The sequence below is a fragment of the Micropterus salmoides genome, unplaced genomic scaffold, assembly GCF_014851395.1.
Source record: "Micropterus salmoides isolate LMB-PRFRI ecotype aquatic unplaced genomic scaffold, ASM1485139v1 Ms_hic_scaffold_3, whole genome shotgun sequence".
NCBI classification, from domain to species: domain Eukaryota; kingdom Metazoa; phylum Chordata; class Actinopteri; order Centrarchiformes; family Centrarchidae; genus Micropterus; species Micropterus salmoides.
In genome coordinates, this window is record NW_024042261.1 from 16,467,757 (window position 1) to 16,493,173 (window position 25,417).

The following is a 25,417-nucleotide window of genomic DNA, read 5'->3' on the forward strand; positions in this document are numbered from 1 at the left end:
TTGATGCATCTTTTTTTATGTTTGATATTACTTAGTTGAGTTGTTTTGTCTGATTGTGTGAACATTTCTTCTGAGAACGTTTCTTCTGAACTTCCATTCTAAATAACAAGACATTTATCATCGTGTTGCTCCTCTTAACCTCCATAGAACTTCGCTTTCATAATCTGTCACCCCCCATTCTCTCTTTCTCATATGCCATTCATGTGCTGTTCCCCCCTAGAGCCCTGAGATAGTTTTAATGGCTGGGCGTGCCCACACTTCACATGCAAATGTGGGAAAAGTAACGACCAGGCAAAATCAAGAGAAAGATTCAAAACAAATGCCTAATTAGTAGCTGGGGATTCAAATGGAGCCAACAACACCACAGCCAATATAGCAAACAATTTTGAGAGGGGGAGTTGAGAGAGGGAGTGATATAAATGTCAGGTTTTAAAGATGTGTTAATGTGCACTTTCTGGTACAGAGAAAGCATTCATGGCTAGCTTAGGGGGTTTTGTGTGTGTGTTTGTGCGTGTGAAAGCCAGTGCTCACATCTGTGTAAGTGTGCGTATATACGATGTCAGCCTTTTTTCTTATGTGTGTCAAGCTGTATGTGTTAATTAACTATGGTATGCAGCAAGCCATTACCAAGGGGAGAATTGATCTGGGACAGCTGAGATGCAAACACCTTGCTCAGCCACACAAAAGATCAGACCGACACTGTTAAATTCAGCTTTCACTGGCCGATTTAATGATCAAAGGATTATAATCTGATTTTGGATCGCAGCCTGGGATGAATCAAGGATTAATTTGCCAGATATTAACAACGAGAAATGGATTAGGCAGATATAGAAAGGCAAATACGGATAAACCGAAGGATGTACTTTAACTTAACCCTGAACCTATTTACTTAAGGAAAGCACCCCCACCGCCCCACATGCTTTTATGGTTTTCCTTACTGTGTTAGGAAAGGAAATGTTCCGCCTGAATGTTGGCAGCCCTACAAGAGCACCAGAGTTAACAACAGACAAAACAACAGTAATTTAAAATGGATAACTTTGTATATAAGGCCATATCCCCGTACGCCCTTCAAGATCCCAGTCCTAATAAACTCTCCCCTGGTCTCTGCCACATCTAATTTGTTCACTCTGCTTGTGTTTCTGTACAGAGCGATCTTGATTAAGACACACACCCCTCCAAAGGGCCGGACCAACTCCTTATCTCACAGCAAGGAAGTGAGGAAGGAACCATTAACACTGACACAAAGGGTGGGACACTTGCGATGTGAGTTGGCCGTGTTTTGGTTTATGTAGTTTTCCATTAGCTGTGGGGTGTAGAATTTAAGTCATTCTTATGTCCGCGGGGCTGCCCAGACTTAGACTGATTTTGTTTAGTTTTTTTTTATCTGGACACTGAGGTAATGCTCACTATCAACACGGATACAAAGCAGGTGCTGAGAGAAGGTTCTGCTCAGGATTGATACGTCCACGGACCACATAACAAATGCTATGAACCTTATTTGATATTGGGTATCTCAGCTTAGTTTTGCATAAAAACTGGAAACAGGGGAAAACAGCCAGCATGGCTCAGTCCAAAGGTAAGTGCTTCTAACGAACTTCTAAAGACCATTAAATAGTCCAGCACATGACCTCTCATAAAATCACAACTTGATGTCTCAACAGTTCTGTTTATATACAAACTAAACAAACAATGTAATGTGTTATTTTGTGAGCTTTCCCCTGCCCTCAGTATGATAAGCTAAGCTAACCATCTCCTGGCATCTCATTTCACAAACAGATATGAGAGTGGTATCTTTTTATATAACTCCCAGAAAGAAAGAAGTGTGTTTCCCAAAATGCCAAACTGTTGCTTTAATAGCTTTCTGGTTTACACTTACTTTCTGTACAGTAAGTTAACAGTACATAGCTGATCAATACTGGTTGTTTGTACTGAAGGCCTATGAAAAAGGAAAAAGTTGAATGTGATCGAGAGAAAGAATTAAGAGGTCAAAAAGACGAAGATAGCATAGAAATTAGCTAGGAGTTGAGGTGAGACCTGAAAAGACTGAGGCAGGTGACAGAAGTAAAGGAGGAAGTGGGAAAGAGGATGTGGTGCTCATGTGTTGCACTCCTCTTCCCTTCTGCAGGGGTGGTCCTCTGGGTAGATAACCCTAGCCAGACAGCCGTGGGTGATCAGAGATCAGATTGAGACGACAGACTGGAGCGCTGCCCAGATAACCAGACACACACACACACACACATACACACACACACATACACACACACACACACACACACACACACACACACACACACACACACACACACACACACACACACACAGTAATGAGGAGGAAATTAAAACGGCATTCTGTAGAAAGAAAAGAAAAACATCTGCATTCTTTGGTGTTTGTCAGTCCTTCACAGGAGAAGAAAAAGAAGTGAGTGAAAACAGAAGGCTGGAAGTTCTTTGTTCTGTCAAACAAACACGTCAACTTCCCAGAACTGTCTATTGAACCTGCAGCATGAGTACTTATATACTGTTTTCACTGCACTTACAAGTGTCCTTCAGCAATGTATCTTTTAAAACTGGCTATCCTTTATCTTAACAAATTATTAAAACTGTTTTCATTCAGGTTATAACGGCGGCTGTTTTTACTTACCTAAGTTAACTAACTGAGAACAGATAGAAGCCAGTACATAATGGTTGTATGATAGAAACTTGACAAACATTTGGGCTCTTTGGCACATTTCTAGACAGATTTAGGTCTTAATTATAACATATCAAGACTACTGTGTTTCCCTGGGATATTTCTATTTAGGAAGTGAATATTCTGTGGTGTGCCCCAAGATTCAGTCTTGGGCCCCCTTCTTCTTCTGTACATGCTGCCATTAAGTTATATTATCCACAAACACAGCATCTGTGTAGCACACATTCAGAACACCACTAAAGTGGCATTCTACCACTAAGAACATGCTATTGTTTACATGTATCTTGATTGTTCTGATGCTTTTTCCCTAAGAACCGAATCAGCAGCTGCCTAATTCATTTTAAGGCGATCCTCATCTTTTTCAAATCAGTCTATGGCCTCGCTCCAGACAACATCAGTGAGTCACTCACCTTAACTGTTTCTCCATCCATGACTAGTCTATGGTGACGTTGCATTTAGTTCAAACAATTGCAATTGCAAAATGACAATGTCCACTCCTGTTCATTTGGACACATTTCACTCATGAAACAAAATGGATTGCATGTGCATGCAGGAGCCCTGTTGGACTCACAAATGTATCTGCAGTTTAGTAGCGACTGCCACCATTTGCAATCTGTGTATAAGCAGTGCGTTTGTGAAACAGGCTCCAGATGTTCTGATTTGACAACTGTGGTCCTGATGACATATCTCAGCTTCATTTGGATCATTTGATGTTGCATTTTCACTGTCATTCCACATTTATTCAAGACGCTTCAGAAACCACATTTAACACCAAAGCAGCCTTCCCCAATGTGTGCAGTAGTATGTGCGTCTGTGGATAACAGGTGTCCATTGTCTGATGATTCATCACAGTGGCCTAATGTCTTGTCATTGCTTCACTGATGTTATTCATGTTGGAACTTTGTGATACCTCAGGGATTCATGAACTGACGATCCTGCTGACAGACGGAAAACATGCAGCGCAGATTGGAATTTATGAGCAGGGGATAAGCATGTAGATGTTCTGTATCTTTTCCACTTAACTCCACCTTTCCGTGAGGATCTCTCCAAGCTTGTGTGTGTGTGTGTGTGAGAGTCTCTATCCCAGAGGTCATTGTCTCTGGGTCCAGACGGCTCCAACTCAGGTTCTCAGTGTAGCTTCACTAATCTACCGTAATTATGTCTCACAGCCAGCTCATTCACAGTCACACACATACATTGACTCCCTGTCTCCTTGACTTTTTCTCTTTTTTCCTTTCTTCTTTTCCTTTTTTTTCTTTCAGGAGACCAGAGTCGTGGTCGCCTCCGGGTGGCTGGCAGCGCATGTATGTGTGTATGACACGGTGTTACCCATGGCTACTACCCTGCAGAGACACCGCTCAAAGGACTCCCTTCATGGCTTTAGGGTGAAGGAAGAGAAGAGAAAGAGCCTCCGTGACTTGCAATATAGTGAAAGGGGTTTTCAGTGCAAGAGTTGCACGCATTACATTCATCTCTCCAGTCCTGCCATTGTGACAAATATCTTCCTTGTGTTTCATTAGCCGTCACGCCTCAGGGTGTGTGATGACGCAGAAGCTGTATAGGAATCTTTTATCCAGAGTACCTGGATGGTTTCATGGGGGTTTAAGTTAAGGGAAAGCCCTCGCTGTAAAATAATTCACAGATTTGCTACAGCTTGGGTGCTTATTTTCGTAGGTTTGGTCATCTTTCCTTGTTTAAACAAATCCCCCAAACAGATTTTGAAAGTGAAAATGACAATGAATTAATAGCCAAACTGAAAAACATCAATCAGAGTTTACCTCCAAATTAACTGCTTTAGATAATCTGGTTAATTTGTTGGTTTGTTTATAAACTGTCTGATCGTCTAACTGCTCGAGTTTCTTGCCCTGATGGAATGGCATATTCCCATATCTCAGCAATTACATTGGTTTGTACAAAGCTATTATTACAAATAGAACAAATGGCCAGAATAAAAATGAGACCCACTAATAAACCACTTTAAATCCCATGTGTAATGCCAGATGAATATGCCACTTGAATTATTTTCCTGTGTAGCTTTTCTTTCCCTCACATTTTCCACTGCATAGCATTCATTCAGTCATTCCACATTATCAAAGACTTTCTGCATAATAGTAGGAAATTATCATCGTAATTTAAAAAAGATTTTTTTGACGTTAAAAAGCTGAACCTGCAATTTCCATCCTGCCTAACCAAAAGCATGACTTGTGAACACATTAAATGTTTATCTTTGGTTTTGCCACCAAAACAAACATTTTTCATTGTACAATAAATCTAAAACTAGAAAATGCAGTTAAGCTACCACAAGGGACAAAAACTGTAATCATCATAAATTATGTGAGTACACAATTGTATGGCACTTTTGTCACAGTTGCAAGGCACAGTAAACAACTCATGACACAAACACACACTGATGACACCCTTAAAGGACAACACTGTCAGCACACAGGATAGTTAGAGGGTTTATTCTTGCTGAACAGTATTACAAAAGTGTTTTGGTATTTAATAACCTGTTTGGTTATCCCATTTGTATCATTATTTAACTGTGTTAGAATAAAGTGCGCATTCTGCTCGCTGTCTATCACAGAAAGAAACCAGTCTCCTCCAGAAAATAATCTCTCTAAAACATGTTGCTTTATTGCCTTTTGCAAATATTTTCATGGAAGTTACATTGTCAATTGTATTTTAATTTGTTAGGGTTTTATAAATTCACAGGAAAATATATAGTAGCTATATGTGACATAAACAAGAATGAGAGCATGCAGATAAGGAAACGAGACATGAAATGAACCCTTGTTTAGGTAAAAAATCTAAAAACAATTAACTTTATTGGGTCTAACAATAGGCCATGCTTGACTGTACTTTCTAAAATAAAACATCTATTTAAATTCTCAGGTATCATAATTATAATGAAGCATCATAATTCATACTTGTGGTTGGCACTCATTTACATTGCAGTGATGTATGTTGAAGTGAACTCTGTTTAACCTGTGACAGCGTTCATTTATTCAGAGGGCAGGTCGGCCTTACAGGACAAACCTGTTCCTTTTCAAAGGAACTCTGTGGAGCTTTTGGCCTGTGTGTCCCTGTGTGTGAACCCCACTGAGCTCATTAAACCGTTGATTTTGCTGTCTTCTTTCTCACAAAACCTCAAACTTCACAAGATATTGCATGCTCAGTGGCTGAAACACACAGTCCTGCACACACACAGACATACTCTCTTACACACACACACAAAACCTCGCAAAGCTTTTCTGACTAAATGCGTGCCTGGCTGCTTGCTTGAACACACACACTCAGACACACAGACGCACGCACGCACACGGCTGCAGCACAGCGCTCTTATTTAAACTGATGTGAATGCTGTCACGACATCCGACTAGTCCTATTTGTTCCACAGAAGCCTTGGCGTGAGAGAGCAGGGTCACCCCACTGGCTCTCATGCAAATCCATTCAGCACACACGCGCACGCATACACTCACAGACACACTTAATAGTCCTGCAGATAAGCAAAAAGACAGAGAGACAGACCGGCATGGAAAGCAGAGAGCCATGTAGAGAGATTTAAGCAGAGAGAGAGAAACGAGTTGAAGGGGAAAACCATTAAGGCAGAGACACAAACAAACTGAAGGACTAAAGACAGACAGACAGACAGACACACATACAAATCAACTGAAGACATGGGGGCAGAAATAATTGTATTGACAGTTAGCCTATCTAGAAGGACAGATTCATGTCTAAAACAAACAAAGGTTGTTGTGCTGAGCTACTTCACTCACTGGCGGCCCCAAATGGTAGCAATAGGTAACTGTTCGAATATAGAAACCTAGCAATGACCTAACTTTATCTGTCTTCTACTTAGTGGCTGATGCAGGTAGAGGTGGTGTAGATAATCAGCCACTGATGATAGGTCAAAAGTCCAGGGTATAGTTGAAACTAACTAGCTTCTACAATGTGCCATCCAACCACAGCTGAAGGCTACAATGTAACGTTCACACTCAAAGGTTGGGTGAAAAGCTTGCTGTCAAATATTTGGGTGTGTGTGACACACACTTTTGAACAATCTCTCCTCAGAGGCATTCATTGTGTCAGACTTCGTTGCACTTAAAAATAAATAAATAAAAAGAGAGCTTTATAGAGAAGTTCAAGTCCTGCTACTTTCTCACCTTCGTACCCTGGCTAAGTGCTGCATGAAGAGGGCATGAATGTTGGATTGTCCGTTTCGGAAACTTACTAAAGTTGTCAGACAAAGCCCCCCACAAACCTGATGTCAGAAAGGTGTGGGTGGAGGGAGTTTCATACTTGACGTGCGCGTATGAAAAAAATCAGTTGTGTGCTCACTTTTCATGAATCAGGGGTTTTCTTATTTTCACTAAAAAAGGAAACAAGACAAACAGAGGCCCCGTGGGTGGCTGGCAAAACAGTGACGCATGCATAACAGGTGGACAAGACTTACATTTAGACTGAGTGGACAGGGCTTAGGAATGAAGTAGGTCTAGAAGAAATACCAAGGAAAGCAGCTCACATCCGACTGAGCACAGCGAAAGCAGTGAGTGAGATGGGCTTTTTGGGTTAACTGAGTGTAGAGGAGCTTATGTCATAAAAATGATATCACAATACAGAAAAAAGAAAGACCTTTTTATTTCAGTGTTCTGAGAGGCAGCCTGTCTCACCAGTTTCATAATTCTCCTCTTTCATTCATTCATTTCAGTCACACTTTTGTGCGTGGAGTGCAGGTCTTGCAGTATTTTCTGGAGTTTTTGGTGAGTTCAACCTGCATGGTTGGCCATTGGATTTGTCCTGCATATCCTAGCCCAAATATGTCAAGCGTGACAATATTAGTCATTTCATGCCAAAAAAAGAATAGTGGGTCATATTCTCCCATCCTCCCCGTCAATCTGTGCATGCACACACACATACATGCACTTTCCCCTGTCGCCCCTCCCCCTCTTTATCCTTCCTCTCACACTCTCTCCACACACGCACGCAAGCACACACTCATGCTTCATTATACACTTGCCCACACAGCATAGCGTGCCGGAAACAGACTCAATAGATGCCAAGCTCCCGGTCCCTGCAGGCTCAGTGCCCCTAAAACACTGGATGCACCTTCCCAAATTAGGTTAATTTGCTTTTGCCACAGAGACAGCCCAAAATACAGTCTAGTGGTTCCACTAGACAAACAATTACAACAGAAAAATAATTAGTTTTTTTTTTTTTTTTTTTTTTATAGATTTCAGCTCTCATCAATTATTAACCTGGTTCAGAAATCAGACTAGATAAGGTGACCTAGATTTGAGCTATATTAAAATTATGATAATCAAGACAATCAAAATGTTATGAAAACACTGATGAAGCCAGATCCTGTATGCAACCAGACATTCTGAAAGTAGGCTTGACCTTTTATTAAAACATTCAAAATAATTGCTTTCACTAGTTGATACACTACAAAGAGAGCTCTGATAAACTTTATAATGACATACTGATGCTTTGTATACAATGCTGCTTTACATGTTTGTACTCCCTCTACTTGTGACCTTGCCATAGGGCTATTTGAGGATATGACTGGTTTCAGAGAGGGTAAGTGGGGGTGAGACAGAAAGGGGAGGAGGGTATACAGAGAAAGGGCTTGTCTTCCCTCTCCCCTCTTTGGCACAGTAGGGTTCGAGGTTTGATTATTGTCTCTGCCTGAGTCCAACATTTTTCCCCCCTTTGTTCGTGGAGGAAGATAAACAAGCACGGAAGGTAGGCAAGACTTGAGTGGGCGAGTGCTATTTGATTCAGAGTGACTGCACGATTCATTGACGGGTCCATAAATAGCACATGCATTGCCAATGAAATCATAGCTAAGATCTCTCTCTCTGTTATTTTGGGTGACATTAGCCCAGATCAGACACATGTTTGCTTTGGTCAGCCACAGAGAAATGAGGGCAATGATATCACATAAAGGCAAAAAAAATGTATGTCTAAAGTCATTTGTAAACCAGCTATTACCATGAAACAATTGGTTCTGTAAAAGCCCCGGCAGGAATGTCTGACCATTATTTCACATTACTTCTGAGGCATTGAATTAAATGCACACAACCCAAACAGAGCGTGGAGTGTGACCCATGCATGCAAGCAGGCAGACTTCAGCTTCATGACTTCAAGGCATTGTCTGTCTGCATTTTGTACCTAATTGATTATTCATTCTTTATTTTTTTGTTTGTATTAAAGGTAAGCTCACTAAACATTCTCACATTTTTTTATAGCTAGCTTTTTTTGTGTGTGCTTCTGGGAAGCCTCTTTACATTTTGAAAACTATCCTTTTTAGTCGATTTACTACACCTTATACATCAAGAATGTACAAAAATAAACGAGAGGATCAATGTCAGTTTCCTTTTCCTGTATAATCTTAATGACTTGCCTCATCCAATAACTCTGTTGTTGCATGTCATATAGCCACAGGAATATCACTGGCCTATTCATGTCAATCAGGGCCCTTCCTGCCATCTGAAGCCTCCAGCCAAAGCATAAAATTGAAGTGACGGGCATTACCAAGTGAAGCTTCCATCCCCTGAGACTGAAGGTGGTTGGTTGTGGTAAGGGTTCACTTACTCAAGAGGTTAAAATGAGAAGTTTCCACAATAATGGTGAACGAAAACGGGAAAAAAATAAAGATGGTCCAGGGTTAAGGTGACCTTGTTAGGTAATACTTTGGCATTTTTTCCTCAGACTCCTTTCCTCCTCAAACAGGATATATTTTTCTATTTGCTATAACAAGTGAATTGAATAAGTTACCCTGTTTCGCGTGCGGTTGTTTGTGGATGTGTTATATGTTTTTAAATCACCTTTATTTTGATAGGAGACCAACTTCCGGTGCGAACGCTCACAGGACATGCTATACTGCGTGGCTACGTGACATGGCTGCGTCGTAGCCATGGTAACAGCCAGTTAGTAAGGCTCATGCCAGGAGAAAGTCAGTGAACATTTTTACTTACAACATTACATACTTAGTATTTTATGAGTTCTTTCAACTTCATTCCGAAGGAGACAGTTGACCATGGGTATGTAAAGGTTTGATCTGTTTCTCTAAGTCAAATCAGAAAGCTTAATTCTCGGTATGACTGTAGAGGTAAAAGCTATGTGAGGCGAGTGACCGCACTGATTACAGGGTTAACTTGCTTCTCATCAAATACACGATGTCCTACAGAAATGCAGAGTTCAGAATAGATGTTTACTAACTTATGCTTCTAAACCCAATAACGTTACTGCATTTCTAGTAAGCTCATCTATGAATTTACAATGTGTCATGATACCTAACGTTAAGTTACAGGCCTTCAAACCATCCTTAATTAAAATTTGTTATGGAATTATTTCATATGACCCAAAGTCTGCATGTTTGAACTGTAACTCATGATTTCAACAAACACATGCAAACATATGCTTTGATTGTGTCTGTGAACAATTTTCTGACTAGTACCTATACTGCACTTTTTGTCAAGAAAGAGGCCCACTATAACAAAACATAATGCTACTCAACTACTTAAACAAAAATTTTTCTTGTGGATCAATAAAATCTAATTATTTGCAATCCATCTGCTTCCATCTGGACTGGTTAGGGACCTTTCTTCATCTTAGGTCCTCCATTCCCTTGTAACCAAATGCTTTTTGCCCCTCAGTACTTGCATTTGTGATCGTGCCCTCATGAGTTTACATGTTCGTGTATGTTTCCTCTCATGAGTCAGGCATGCGTCCATGCAGAATAGATGAGTTTATGAACAGCTTGCCTCTCTCACATTAGACTGATTAATAGTTCAATCAGGGCTAAAACGGAAAAAAATGTCATGGGGGAACAGTTGTCATGCAAAATCAGCCCTTTATATCAGCGTCCATCTAAAAGGATAGGCCTGCTTAATGCTGTCACAGGGCGTTACTAATTTATCTGTGTTTCGTGAGCCAGCAATTGAGGATCTGTGCTGTGTTTTAAATGCAGAGCCTAGAGACAGTAGGGGGGCAATCAGGCTATTAGCGTGCATGAACATGAAGCCTGCTCTTTGATTGGAGAGGGTTTTTGTGTCTACACTGGTGTGCTAGAGACAGAGGGATTACACATGTTTGTTTACATGCTAGTTTTAGTGTGTGTGTCAAGTTAACCCTGCCAGTCTTTGCATGCATTGATGGCTGTGTGCCTGTCTGTGCGCATTGTGCTTGTGGCTACATCCTTGTGTGTGTTTTTTATTTACAGTCTATGGTTTTGCTGTAAATTTTTCTGTGTGTCCTCTCATTCTATTACCCTCCGATGGTCTGCAAGGGCATTTAATGTCTGGCATGCAGCCGTGCACAGGGGACCATCTGATAGGAGTGACCTCTGGCCCCAGGTTAGTCAGAGGAATTTAATCTTAGGTCAAGTGTTGAGTTTGCGTGATGCTTTCCACGCACTAATGGTGAGCTGATAGATAAATGCCCTGAAAGCATGCACTCACAGATAGATGGGCAGAGGCTGGGTTAGGCTTACATCACTGTTCTCCTCGCACGACCTCCTGCACCAATGGCCATGTTACTGACTGTTCCTCAGTGGCCACTATTACGATACAGAGGAAAGCTAGATTTACCTTGATTTGCAGCAACTAAAAAAAAAGCACAGAGTACATAAATAATTTGTTTGTTGACCCATTTGAACACAATTAAACTACCACCTTCATCATTACGGTATTTTGTGGATAGTTTCCACACTTGAAGTTGAATCACTTGAATCAGTCCTTGTTAAACCTTGTGTTGGCGTGCAGTGGAGGACAAGCTCATGTATGGCTGTGAAGTCAAAGTACTTTCAGCTGTGAAATACCATAATCTACAGTCTATAAGCTTAATGCCATAAGCTTGACTGATTAATCTATTGAATAGAGTGTACCGCAAATGGGTTTAATATGGTGGACACCATGCTAAGGGATTTACCCTTACATTAACCTCAGAGGCTAAGTGCTAGTCATCACTTTAAAAGTACAACCACACTTTTATCCTGAAACGAGTACTCAGTTTTCCTGGGTAATATTGGGTAAAACACAGTATCTTAGGATGGTTGTGGAAATACTTTGATTTCAGTTTTATTTTTAGAGTGATTAGTAGGCATGTTTTTCTTTTTACACGCACACATTTTTTTTCTGGAAGCTGTCTACTGTTGGCTAGTGAGTTTGAATCTGAAGGGGGTGGATGTTATACAAGCATGTGGAAGTTAAAGACAGAGAAAACAGAAAACACAGAGGCACAGAACTCATCTGTCAAGAAACAATGTGTTCAATATTACTCTCTTAAATATATCGGCTATATGACCAGCAAAATGAACCAACCATATCTACCCTTTTGATAATTAATTAATTATTTATAATGCAAAAAATGCCCACTGACACTTGTTCCATATCTTCAAATGTAAGAAGTTGTGACTTTTCTGTGTTTAATATCATTGGAAATTGATTGTTTAGTGCTGTTGGTCAAAGAAAGCAATCTGACAACGTCTCCCAGGCTTTGGGGAATTGTGATGGACATTTTTCTTTTACTGTTTTCTAACTGATTCCATTCATTAACACCCATAACACACACTGTATACCATATACAATATAGCTTAGTCTTCTGCTTGTTTCCAGGAGACAAGGAGAGGTCGACGGAGGTGGAGCAGGAGGAGGAGAAGGAAATGAAGATGAGTCTTCACTGTGCTCCGATCTACCCACTGCCTGAAGAAATAAAAAAGGTAGGCATTCAGAAATCATTTTCCTTTACACCCCTCGCTTGGCAGATACTTTCCTGATTTTTTATTTGAAGTTATATCGGAACACTAAGACTCCCCTCTCGGGGGAACCTAATATGAAATAATTTATTGCACAGATATGCATTCAGTTTGGGACCATACCGTACATGTTACATTTCAAAGCAGCATGTTAATGAAAGACCATATTGACACAACATATGTTGTTAACAAATGTGATTTTTTTTTTTTTTACAACCCAGAAATACAATTGTGTTAAAAACATATTTGTTACATTCTGATGAGTGTTTCAACTCTGCTCTCTCTCCATATGCTGCAGTAATCCATATAATTTGAATACGAAATGAGACAGTGTCTCCTTTTTTAATCTTCCATCTGTTTTAAGGACGCACACAAGACAGAACATGGCAATGATGGCATGTTGCTTTATATCCTTGTCAGTGTCAGGTGGCACATATTCGCATATGATATGCCATATGGTATGAATATGAATTAACAGGGAATATCTCCTGATTTTCCCTTTTATACAGGAAGCGCATAGTGTATCTACTACAAGTTATTGTAGTAACATTCAGTGCATTCTGTCAAGGAAATTATTATCTCCTTTTTTTTTTATTATTATTAACTCTAATTTTTATGCTGATGCTAAAACATTTTTTCACAGTACACCATGCATTTTGAAAAAAATGTTATACACCCTTACATAAAAAAATGTATGGAGTGCATACAAAGCAATTAGAGAAAATGTATTTTTTTTCAGTGTGTATAACCAGTAGTTTTACTTCATGTCCTGACTGTCAAAAAACACGGAGAAAGAGCTTATTCTGCTGTGTTCTCAAGTTAATTAATTTCTCATGCCTGTGGGAAACCCAGCCAACTTGACGTCATATTCACATACAATAGTAACCTTTGTATAAATCACCACAATCTTCCACAGTAGAATTGCAGACCGAACAGAGAAGCTGAAAACATCTGTGACTGCTTTATCTATAGCTCTCCAAAAGGCTACATAGACAATAATGTTCGGTCATGTACAAGTTCTTTAGGGGTAGGCCATGTGGCCATGAAATAACAACAACAACAACAACAATAATAATAATAATAAAGCTTTTATATTAATGTATATTAAAAACTACATAGCAGAAGGGAGTTACAAACTCAATTTGACTCTACAACCTGTTGTATTGTGGTCACAGGTGTGGCCGTGGCTGAGGAGGTGGACAGCTGAGTTTATGATACTGAAAGGTATTTTTGCAATAATAATATGATTAAAACTCCCTAAACTGCAATGCAACACATTTTTATTCATCAATCATTGTCGCCTGGGCTATGTCTAACAGACCCTGATGCGACTTGTCTTGTGACCACTTTAGTGACTAGATGATGGGGTATGTAGTCTTTTCTGTGGGATGTAGCGCCCCTGCCCAAAGTCACTCCATTTTTGGAACTAATACTTCCACGGAGGAGCCAACAACAATCTCATGTTCAGCTTAAGCAATGTGTGTTGCTGCTGCGTGGTCATTATGTAAATAAGTCATAACATTGCAAAATTGTTAATATCATAACATGACACATTTGTCAGATTCAAATGTATCATTTCAAACCCCTACTGTTGGCTGTTTGGTTTACAACGTGTCTGTAGCGATGTTGTGTTCCCAGCCCTCTGGGTTATCAGTACAGTGTTATCATAACCACTGGAAACATGTAAAAATAAGACTCCATTTGCTATAAACTGGCATTATCCTTTAAATTGTTAGGGACTTACAGATGTCATTTGTGATCAGTTGTGCGAAGCATGGCATAGAGCAGCAGCTACATAGTAAGATTACTCAATGGATCTATGAGGCTGCTCTCTATCTCTCTGCTCTGCCCTCTCTTCTTGTCCCTCTCAGTTCCTCTGTCTGTTGCTCTCTAGTAATTTCTGGAATTTCTCATTGAGGCCGGTAGATGGCTGTGAACAACATACCCCCTGGTATTATGTGAGGGTGGCCTTTCCATGCCTATGTACAGACACAGCCTCCTCTGAGAGTCTCCTACAAACAAACCAATAATGCGTGCACAGTGCCCACACACACACACACACACACACACACACACACACACACACACACACAGTCTATTCTCCTATCCATCCATTAGTTCATCTGTCTTTCTGCCTGCTGCGCCATGGCCAACAGACACAAATGGGAATCCATTTTATTTATTGATTTCTGTGGTGGCCATCCATCTCTCCCAAGTGTGTGTGTGTGTGTGTGCGCATCTGTTTCAGTGCTTCTGTTTATGATTTGTCACAAGGGCCATGTGATAACCAGACACAGAGCAAAGGAAAGAGAGAAAGAGAGACAATAACAAAGAATGAGCGAGAGAGGGAGAGACTGACATTTTGATCATAGCCCATCCATCTGGTTCAATTTCAGGATCTACCTTCCTCCCTCCTCCTTTTCCTCCCTCTGTCATCCACTCAGATTCCAATAGGTCCATAAAATAGAGGATGTTCTGGGCTTAGCCCCCCACTGAGTACACTTCAGCACCATTTATTGGAGGAGGCTTAGGTGGTTGGGGGCGAGCGGAGAACAAAAAACAACAGAGGCAGTGTGCGTTGCAAGTGCAAAGCTGTGGGCAGCACCATGTGTACTAGTCGGCGTGGGAGGCAAAGAGGAGGTGGTGTACTAAGAGGCCCATTTAAGTGCTGTTAATCCTGGTGTGCTGGGAGAGGGCTGGCACCAAGGTTTAATGGTGGGCTGCAGAGAAGGATAGTGCTGTGGTTACACACACACCATGCCTCCCACCCACACACTCGGGCACGGAGACACACATACTTGCAAGGAACCTTCATGCCGACAGTATGTTTACTGTGTGTATACACTCACGGGGATGTAGCTCAAATACAGCTACAGTTATACACGTGAAAAAACAACATTACAAAACAGTAAAGTAAACAATGTTAGAAAGGGCGTGACACTACCACCTACCAACATGGCTTTCCTTTTCATGGGGTTTTTCTCCCACAAACCTGAATCTGTGTTGGACATACATCATCTGGTCTGGGAGCCTGCTGGGACATTAATAAATAGCATTAAGCCAGTACAGACAATTAGTAACGTGACATCTGCATTGATTAGTTTGAACAGTGACATCCTTGTGTTGTGCATTTTCTCTTTGAACTTTTTCAAAATATGCATGAAATACATCTCTTTACCAACAATTCATGCTGCTCTTATATGAGCGCACATTTTTTCCACTGTCCTCCTACTACCCACTGACCTAATGAGTTTTGTGAGGTTCATGGGAGAGTAGGAAATGGTTTTATTCTTTTTGTCTTTTTTTTTTGCAAGGGAACTTAAAATAATCTATGCAGTATTGCATGTTATTTTAAATATGCAGAGAATGCAAGCTGCTTTTCAGTTTTACCCAGTACCATGTGAATACAGTCACACTTCCCCATAGTCCCTTTCTTTGTCTTTCTCAAGGGTACATTAGCACTTATTATTCAGGGACCAGAGTTGGCCTTGAAAGTAAAAATTAAACCTCAAACCTGCTTCTCTAAGTCAAGCTAAAAATAGCACGGCATTAAAGAAGACAAGGGACTGTGTTGGCATGTTGCTGGTCCAGGAAGTCCAGTTTGATTAAAAATCAATTAATTTGAAGGTTTATCAGATGCTAAAACACTGCCCAGAAGTTGATAACACTGAGCGACAGGATTTTAATACTCTGCAAAGTTATCATGTGAGCAATCATGTCATGTTCTGCTTTGACGATCAGGACGTGAAAAGTAGAGCATGCTGTTCATGTTACAAAGCAGTCTACCTGGATATTGTGCTTACACTTATTTGATTGGCCAACACAGTGCACTTTCTGGATGATGTTGCATTGCAGTGCCGAAAAAATTAAGCCAGATTTATCTTTGTCGCTGGACTTTTGTGGGAGCCCTCTGCGTCAGGACTGTGCTAATGCAGTGACAGCTCTATTGTCGATCTGAACACAGCTTTAAGCATTTGTCTATTGCCACCACCAAACTCAAAACAAAGCGGTTTCACTCTTTTCCTTATTTGTTAGTAGTCAAAGTGACACTTTAACTTAAAAGATGTGTTCCCTCTTCTCTAGCACAGTGCTCTAAATGCAGCTGAAGGATGAGTTGTATGCAGCTGAGTACCTCTTGTCCTCCATGAGGTACTGATACTACCTGTTCACTTGTCAAGTGTCACAGTCTGCGAGTAGCTCAAACACACAGTGTAACAGGACAAGACGTTCACCTCCAGGAAAGAGGGAAGCACGGGGAGAAAGAGACAAAGAGCAGAAGCAAGAAAAACAAGGAGATGAAAGACAGAGATACGAAGGACAATACTCCATGTTAACTTCTCAATTGTTGTGGTCTGTGAAGAGCTCCCGAACACAGGACAAGACGTTCACTTTAGAGCACGAGTGGGAGGCAGAGAGAGAGAATAAGGTGTCTGTGCAAAAGAGATAAGTGAAAGATATTCTGTTTTGTTTTCTTCAGAGAGAGAATCAACAAAGAGAATAAGACCAGAAAAACCAAAACTGAAGACACTTTCTGACACACACATACAGGAGACACACATGCAAGCACATACACATGCTATTTAAATTTGTGTTTCCTAAACATTGGCACTGTGTTTACCTGCAACCCTCCATCCATATAAGTACACACACACACACACTGCATGCCATGGCATGCACTCACTACCTGTATAACTCTGGTTTCGTTTATAGTTGAGGAGAAGATGCTGAGTTTTGTTAGCCAGTGCATTCAGTCAGGTTTGTCTCCTGTCCGTGTCCACACACACACACACACACACACACACACACACACAGACACACACACACGTAATAGGATATAGATTCATTAAAACATTTAATAATTATTTTAATCATTTATTTAATAATTAGATTGTACAAGACATTTGGATCAGACAGTACTATCCCCTTTGCTGCGAACACTTTATAGTAAATGCAACAAGAGTGATTTGCTCCAGTTTGTGGAGTTTCACTTTTACGTCTTTCCTAGGTCAGACACGCCATCACATCGTACTTGTGTAATACTGTAAAGCTAACAGTCACAGCTCCATATGTAGGTGGTGTACAGATACAGGCCTGCTGATCAGCCATGAGTCCATGCTGTGGCCACACTGCCCTCTGTATGTTGATAGGACAGGTACAAAAGGGACTAGGCCTCATTCATCATTATTACATGTTGGAAGTTTGAGTTTTGTTCCCTGTAAATAAAACATGCAAATAAAACTGTAAAAAAACATTTATTTTTTTAACTTTTAAACTGCTTGCTGATCCTCTATGTGTTATCATTCTTTTTCAATGACGTAATAAAATCTACATGTTTCAAGCTGCGTATCAGAATGTCTGAACCAAACTTCATGTGGTGATTGTAATGGTAAAACTGGTAAGGGTAGGGGTGGGCATGTATTGGTGATTTTTAAGATCAGATTATAGGGGCCAGGCAATGCATTATGTCATTGGGGGGCCCTTACTAGTGTAGTTCAAACTTAAGCCACATCCACAGTGGTTTATATGACATGAATTTCATCTTCAAATTAAAATGGACAGAAGCCCACCTTATGACCTGTGCGTGTGTGTGTGTGTACACACTTTTGCATTACCTCTGCCTCTCTGATTTACTGTTTTATCATCCTGTAAAGTGCCTTTAGCTGCACTTGTATTGAATGGTGCTCGCACATCTGACAGGAACAAATTAAATAAACTTATTAAGAAGGCGAGCTTGATTATTTGCATCACGCAGGACTATGGTGAGCAGGTGGCAAAGGTAAGGATCCAGAGAAAATCCACAGTGGTTCATTATCATGAACAATGATTCACACCCACTTCATGCCTTAGAGGTGTTTCAGAAGAGCACCTTCAGTGGTAGGGTGAGCCCACCAAAATGTAAGACAGAACGACATAAAGTCTTTCCTACCTGCCGTCATTAGGCTCTTAAATAGGAAATAACTGAGGAATTCATTGTACCCTGATATTTTCGAATTAGTATGATAAGATACTTGTCCTTAGTGCAATAACTTTTTTTGTGATTTGGGCTTCTTTTATTCGCTTTATTTTTGTATTGGTATTTATTTTTATCTTTGGGTTTAGGACTCCAGTAAATTCTAGTTTCTTTGTCTTACTGTTCACTTAACAAATTATTTTATCTATTTAGTTTTATCTATCTATACAAATATACTTCAGTCATTCTCCACTCAGTGAAACAGTTCCTTTCAATAGAAAACGTTTAATCTCTTCTTCTAAGAACAAATCGATATTGCAGTGGCAGAATGGCAGCAGAGTATAGAAAGCTGAAATGTCTATATATAGTCTGCAGTCTACTCTATACAGAAGTACAGTGTGTTCTTTTGGACACATCGCAGGAGACTCAGTGGATGAAGTTACAACACTGAAACACTCGCTGGAGAGCTCTTTCTTTTTCTTCTACTAAAATCGAAGTCCTGACTGGCCTCTGTCGTGTCTTTCCGTGTCTCTGATTGTTGACAGTCCAAGTTTCGAGGGCTCTCAACTGCACTTTCTCTCTTTCTTCCTCCTTCCCTCCCTCCATCCATTTTTAATGTAAGCATTGCAAAGTCTTCTAGAGGAAAAGACGAGATGTCCCAGTGCGCTACACTGTGCTACACATCTCTCCTTTTCTCTTCTTTCTCTGTCTGTCTCGCTTTCTTTCTCTCTCATTCCCTCGGTTCTCCTTTCCTTGAATAATGGATATTTTTAAACCAGACCCACTCCTCCCCTTTTTTTGACTTGATCCTTCCCCTCAATAAGACCCCAGTAAATCGCTAGATAATGGTAGCACATGTGTTGTCTGTTCACTCTAACCAGTGTATCTCAGACTTGCTCCCTTCCATCTCCTCCCTCTTCATCGTCTTCTTCATCTTTCCTGTGCTTTTGCAGTTGTTTTTTGTTTTTAAATCTGGGTGGGAAAGAGCGATTAAGAGAGAGAGAGAGAGAAAGAGAGAGGGCGAGGTTTTTTTATCAGCTGAATGCTGATCTGCAGTAATGACTGAGAGACAGCGGGAGGATTATTGTGCAATATTGTCACGGATGCTGTCTGGAGCCTGGAAACACAAAGTGACAATATTGAATGTAAATCCGCGGGTCATTACAAGGTCACTGTCGCTTTTATGAAGCAGTTGCCATGCCAGACATACTGTGGCAGTTGTTTTTTGAAGGATACACATTAAAAGTGTTCAAACAGTAAAATACAAAAATACATGCAGTTATCCATGTTGTTGTTTGGTGAAACTGCCCTCATCCCGTTAATGTCATGTCAAGATACCTCAGGTTACAACTGAGTTTTCCACAGTCTCACAGAAGACAGAAATTCAATGTCAAAAGAGCAAGAATTTGATCACTGATGGTTGTCTGAATGGACCATTTTCCATGAAACTCACAAAGATGTTTTGTGTTTTTCAGCACAAGGTGCAAATATCTCTTTTTTGAAGATAGGAAAATCTTGCTCTGTCACATTCACTGCCACTTTTACTATCATTTCATTTACCGCTATCATTTCTTACTATCATGGTGACTGCTTTCACTACCTATTACCACATATTCAAAGCTGAATACAACCAGTCCTGGCATGTTTTATGGGTGCTGTTGAAAGTCATTCTAGGAATCCTCAATAACTGAGGTAAAATTTGAGGTAAAGTGGAGGTGCAAGAGGAGTTTCTTGTAAACATTAAAGGGACTTTAGCGTGATGCCTTGCTCAAAAGAGCCCCTTTGGTGAGGTAAAGATTTAGTTATTTGTACAGTCAAACTGAATTACATCTTCTTTGTTTCACTGATTCATAAGTATCTGAAGCTTCTTTGCATAATGTACTTAGAGTCACAGAGTTAAACACTGCAGGCGACGGCACTTGTTGGCTCTTGCTCAGGAGGGTTAAATGAGGTTGCACTTCGCTTTGCTCCACTGACTGAATGTCATCAAGTCAGACAGAATGTCATTCCACCTGGTTTAAACTCCGAATGATGAACACAAAAGTAGGACAAATGTTCAGAAGGCATGGGTTCATTGACAAAACTGCAACGGAAAAGAGAACATGCCCAGATAAACAGGCAGGCGGACACGTGCACACACAAATTTCAGCCAGTGTTACCTCCTCTGGCCTCTCTTGGCTTATTGTGCCGTGCCATGTCGTGCCAAGCCGTGTGTTGTGATGCGTGGTCTGGTGGGGCTAACGGAAGCACATGTGTTGTCTGCTAACTCTGATTAATGTAACAGACTATACTCCCCCTTCTCTCTCTGGCTGCCCTGCTGTCCTGCCTTCACCTCTTTTGCCTGCACTCAGTCTGTGTTTCAAACCTGGTTGCTGAGAAAGAGAGAGAGGCATTAAATTGTAATGGAGTGCTTCTCTTGATTTGATTGTAGAGTATAGTGTATTGGAGTACATAAAGTAAGCATAGCTAACTTTAAGAAAATACATTAAGACAAGTAGACTGATTGGCTGACTCCAAATGGACACAGCCAGTCTTCTGCCTACTGCCTGCACCTACGGGCTAGTTGTTTGCTGTTTGTGTGTGCCGTGCCGTGCCGTGCCATGCCTCGTCCTGCGTTTGTGATGTGATGCGTGGCCAAGTGCCGGTCGAGGAAGCCATAGGTGATTTTTTCCCTGCCACTGCCCTTTTCCTGCTTTCACGCAAAGAAGCAAGCGAGGTAGGCAGCCAGGCACATGGGGAAGGGAAGGCAAGGAAAGGGAAGATATGCAAACGGGAGGACAGCCAGTCAGCCGACAAACATGCAACCCTGGATTATACCCCCCTCTAAGCCCTCATTTTGTTATGGTCCCTAATTTTTTCTACTTCCCCCATGGTTCAACACATGGTTTGAACCCCTCCTTCCTGCACTTTGTCTGCTCGGCTGACTTTGTCCTTACTAACTGATCATCTCAACCTTTGCTGTCTGCATATGCACATCTGTGTACATGTGTGTGTGAGTGATTGACTGTGGATTCTTCTTCCACAACCCAGACACTGGACATCTCACACTACAGTACAGTATGCCCCTGATCTGTCTGCCCCCTCCCTTTCTCTCCTCTGTCCTACTCGCATGCCTCTGCCTACTCTCTTGCACTTCCATCTATCCCTTGTGACCGCTGCTACCCCTCCCTTTTCCCTCCTACACACACACACACACATACACGCCCAGATAAACAGACATAGAAACATATTCATTCACACAGACACGCACATTGTGCCATGGTCAAGGAGCTAACACATACGCACATCTACTATCGTGCACTTGCTCATAAACACACACACACACACACACACACGCGCACACACACTTGTCATGTGATGTGTGGTGCGCCATGGGGTCCAGATGAGTGGAATCTCGGTGTTGGCTCTCGCTACACTGAGCACCACAGGGGGTCTTTATCATCGCAAAAATCAACAAAGCCACAGTCACGAAGCACCGTCTTGATCACACACACAAACTAGAGCACATGCATACATACACAACCACGTGCGCACATTCGCCCAGGCATATTCACACACACACATGACAACACACACACAAAAAAAGCAAACAAACAAAAGCGCTCCCACACGCATGCAAAGTGACAAAGCTCCCACAAACATTCTCGTTTTGACACGCAACGACAAGAGCACAGCTGGACAATGGTGTCTGTGGGACAGACACACACTCTACACAGTCACACAGTCCAAAAAAGAAAATAATTTAGGACAATTAGGGGAAAAAACATGGATAAGACCCTTAACTACTTAATCCGTTCTTAAATGCTTGCGTGATCTATCGTGTCTGTGATTCCATAGAGAAGCGGGGTGAAGTGCCAGCTAAGCAGACAGAAAGGAGAAAGCATTAATTCTTTTGAAAGAGAGAGAAAGAAAGAGAAAGAGTTTAGAAGGATCCAGGTATGATGCGAGGCAGCGCTCCTGCCTTTGTTTTTTCCTTTCTAAATCCGCCACCCTTCATCATATCACTTGATTAGACCTAATCCTAATGCCTCTAATCCTCCAGGCACCCAAAAAAAAAACCCAGCCAGAGTGCCTTGTACAGCTCCATGACATCTCTAAACAGATTTCTGTTGTGCCTCTATAAAGTATTTCTGTGATTGTTTGTGAGTGTGAGTTGTAGTTTTTCTAGCCTCCCTACTTTCCAAAATTACACAAGGGTATTCAGGTTTTTCAAGTGCTGAGGATTAGGGAAGATAAATAGTTTAGTCAGTCTGTTTGTGAAGATCTGTTGGGACCTGCTGACTACAATACTCTGCCACTATGTTTGCCTGCTTTGTATAGCTTACATGCTTTCCCTTCATTAAAAGCCTTGACCTTCTGCTTATCTGATTTCTGTGTGTTTGCGTGTGTGTCTCTCTCTCTATATATATTTATATATGTATATACAGAAGCCAAATATATGTTTGAGATAATTTAGAAATCCACAAACACTGGAAAAGTAGTAGTAACACAAAGGAAAAAAGGAGAGGAGGACCTGTTATATGCAGAAAAGTGAGAAAATTGAATCTGTGTACAGAACAAAAACACACAGTCTTAAACTTTAAGTGGCTGTATTTGTGTGCCTGTGCTCATAATATAGCTATTCTAGCTTCTCTGAAAAAGTTCAAAACATTCTACAAACGTGTTAGGTGTCACATGGGTTCATTTGTAATTCATTTGGCTGTGGAAACTGATTCAATACTGTGTGTTGTTTTGTGTGGCCATTGAAATACAGGAACATACTACAGTGCTTGTGTGTGTAAATGGTTGCATACCTGTTCGGTATCATGGAATGCATATGGACAGGGGTGGTATACTGTGCATATGTGTGTGTGTGTGTGAGTGAGTGTGTGTGTGTGTAACATGAAAAGTCCGTGTACGTGACAGCGACCCTATTCTGGTGTTGTGATGAGCCAGATGGGTCACGACAGCTGTAGCTGAGGAGAGAAGGGAGAGGAGCAGGAAGACGGGGGGGGTTGTTTAGGAAGGAGGAGTAGGAGGAGGAAGGAGAAAAGGACAAAGAGGAGGAAAAAGGATGCAAGGAGGAGATAACACAGCAGAAGAGAAGTTGTCAAATTTGATGTTTTTATGTTTCTTGTATGCATAGTGGTCCATCTCCACCCTCAGCACAGGAGACAAGGAGCACACAGGACATTTGGACACACACACACACACAGACAGTCTGGGAGTTAAAAAGGCACATCAATTAATTATGTTTCTTATCCTGGCAAGACACCAACCACCCACAGAACGCCCTTACCCTGTTGCCCCCACCTGCACCACTATACCCCTCCTAAATGTTTCAGGCTAGAGGTAATAGCCCCATGTTTAATTGATGGCGCACGGAGGCATTGTGGTGATAACATGGACTGTGGAGGGGGTCCAAGTCAGTAAACACAGACACAAACTCACACACACACAGCAGTCCTAGTACCCGTTAGGTGTCAACAAATGCTGGAGGTTCAGTTACAGTAAAAGGTGAAGAATTCAGTGTTGGCGCTGTGTGGTTATTGACAAAAGATAGAGACAGAGGCAAACACACTTTGCTCCTACATCACTGATGTACCCTGAGGCCTAATGCGTTTTTTGCATAGTATTTATAAGGTTTATGATAAGCTGTTTTGTATTAGATATTTATTAACTCTATATATAATAGAATAACCATTACCAGATGAATTAAAACAGTGCGGTGGGACTGAAAGAGCTGCATGTGTCTTGAAACTGAATGTTTTAAACCGCTTTTGGCAGCAGTCCAGCATGCTAATGGAGTCAATCAAGAGACAGAATGAAAGAGAGATAAGAGAGACACAAGGGGAGCCATAGAAGGGTTGTGTGTGCACTACAGGACAAAGAGGTTTAGTGTGTAGAAGAGAAGCATCAATTGGCTGCTGGCATGAAACATTTAAAGGACATCAGGACCCCTTTCCTCCTCTCCCTCATTCTGTCTCTCATTTTCTATCATTTCCTTGATTCATTCAAGCCATCCGTGTCTCTCTCTTCTCGCCTCCTCCTGCTCTCAGGTATTTTTTGCAAGCAGGTATGTGCCTGTGTGTGTGTGTGTGTGTGTGTGTGTGTGTGTGTGTGTGTGGGTGTGTGAGCATGTGGAGGAGTTAGTTTTGTGGTTTGAGTGCTAAGTGAACGTGTCAGTGCCTAGGGCAAGGGGTCTCCCCGCAGGGACAAACTCAGTCACGGGAGCACACAGCCCACTGGTGGCGCAGACATTCTGCCCTCAGGGTATGTGTGCGTGTGTGTGTGTTAAAAGTGAACAATTGTGTGAGTTTCTGTCTCTCTGAAGATGCTTGAATTTGCCTTTGTATGTGTCTGTCTATGTCTGTGTCTTTTGTCTCTACCCGCGTACATGTTTGTGCTTGTATCTATGTGAGTTTTAATGTGTGTGTCTGTTTGTCAGTGTGTGTGTCTTTGCGTGCGTGTGTGTGTTTTTGTCTGTGCCTTTCATCTACCCCCGTGGGTGCATAATGTGCTCTTGACTGTTTGTGCAGGTTTGTATGAGTGTGAGAAAGCTTGCCTGTGTGAGTGTGTGTGTGTGTGTGTGTGTGTGTATGTGTGTGTGTCAAGCTGTATCTGAGGCACGATTCAGCCCTCAGGTCACTTTAACATTGTGTATTGCCCCCTTGTTTTCTGTCTTCATGACTACATCACTCGCATAAAGACAACACACCCACGCTCCCACATGCACACGGACACACACACACACACGCAAAGATAAATTTACATACATAAGCATTTTTTGTACAACCTCCACTCACAAACACAGTTACACACACACACACACACACACACACGCACTTAGTAGTTTTTGCTGTATCTATGCCTCTAGGAGCCATGAAGACATCTGCACAGTAAACACTAAAACCCCCTGAGCCCCAATCCCAAATATTGCTCACACTTGCACGCACTAACTCTCTCTGGCTCTCGCTTACTCTCTCTCTCTCACTCTCCCTCACACACACACACTGCAAACAAATAATATTTAAAAGCCCAT

At 41.4% G+C, this 25,417-nt stretch overlaps 1 protein-coding gene across 1 annotated transcript in view; it reads left to right on the top strand.

Moving 5' to 3' along the window:
- The first annotated feature begins 9,728 nt into the window (after positions 1-9,728).
- Positions 9,729-25,417, top strand: part of lekr1 (leucine, glutamate and lysine rich 1) — a 73,161-nt gene continuing 57,472 nt past the window's right edge. The window contains exons 1-2 of the mRNA XM_038693816.1: positions 9,729-9,732; positions 12,307-12,410. Coding sequence (XP_038549744.1) covers positions 9,729-9,732; positions 12,307-12,410 — 108 coding nt within the window. The remainder of the gene's footprint in view (positions 9,733-12,306; positions 12,411-25,417) is intronic.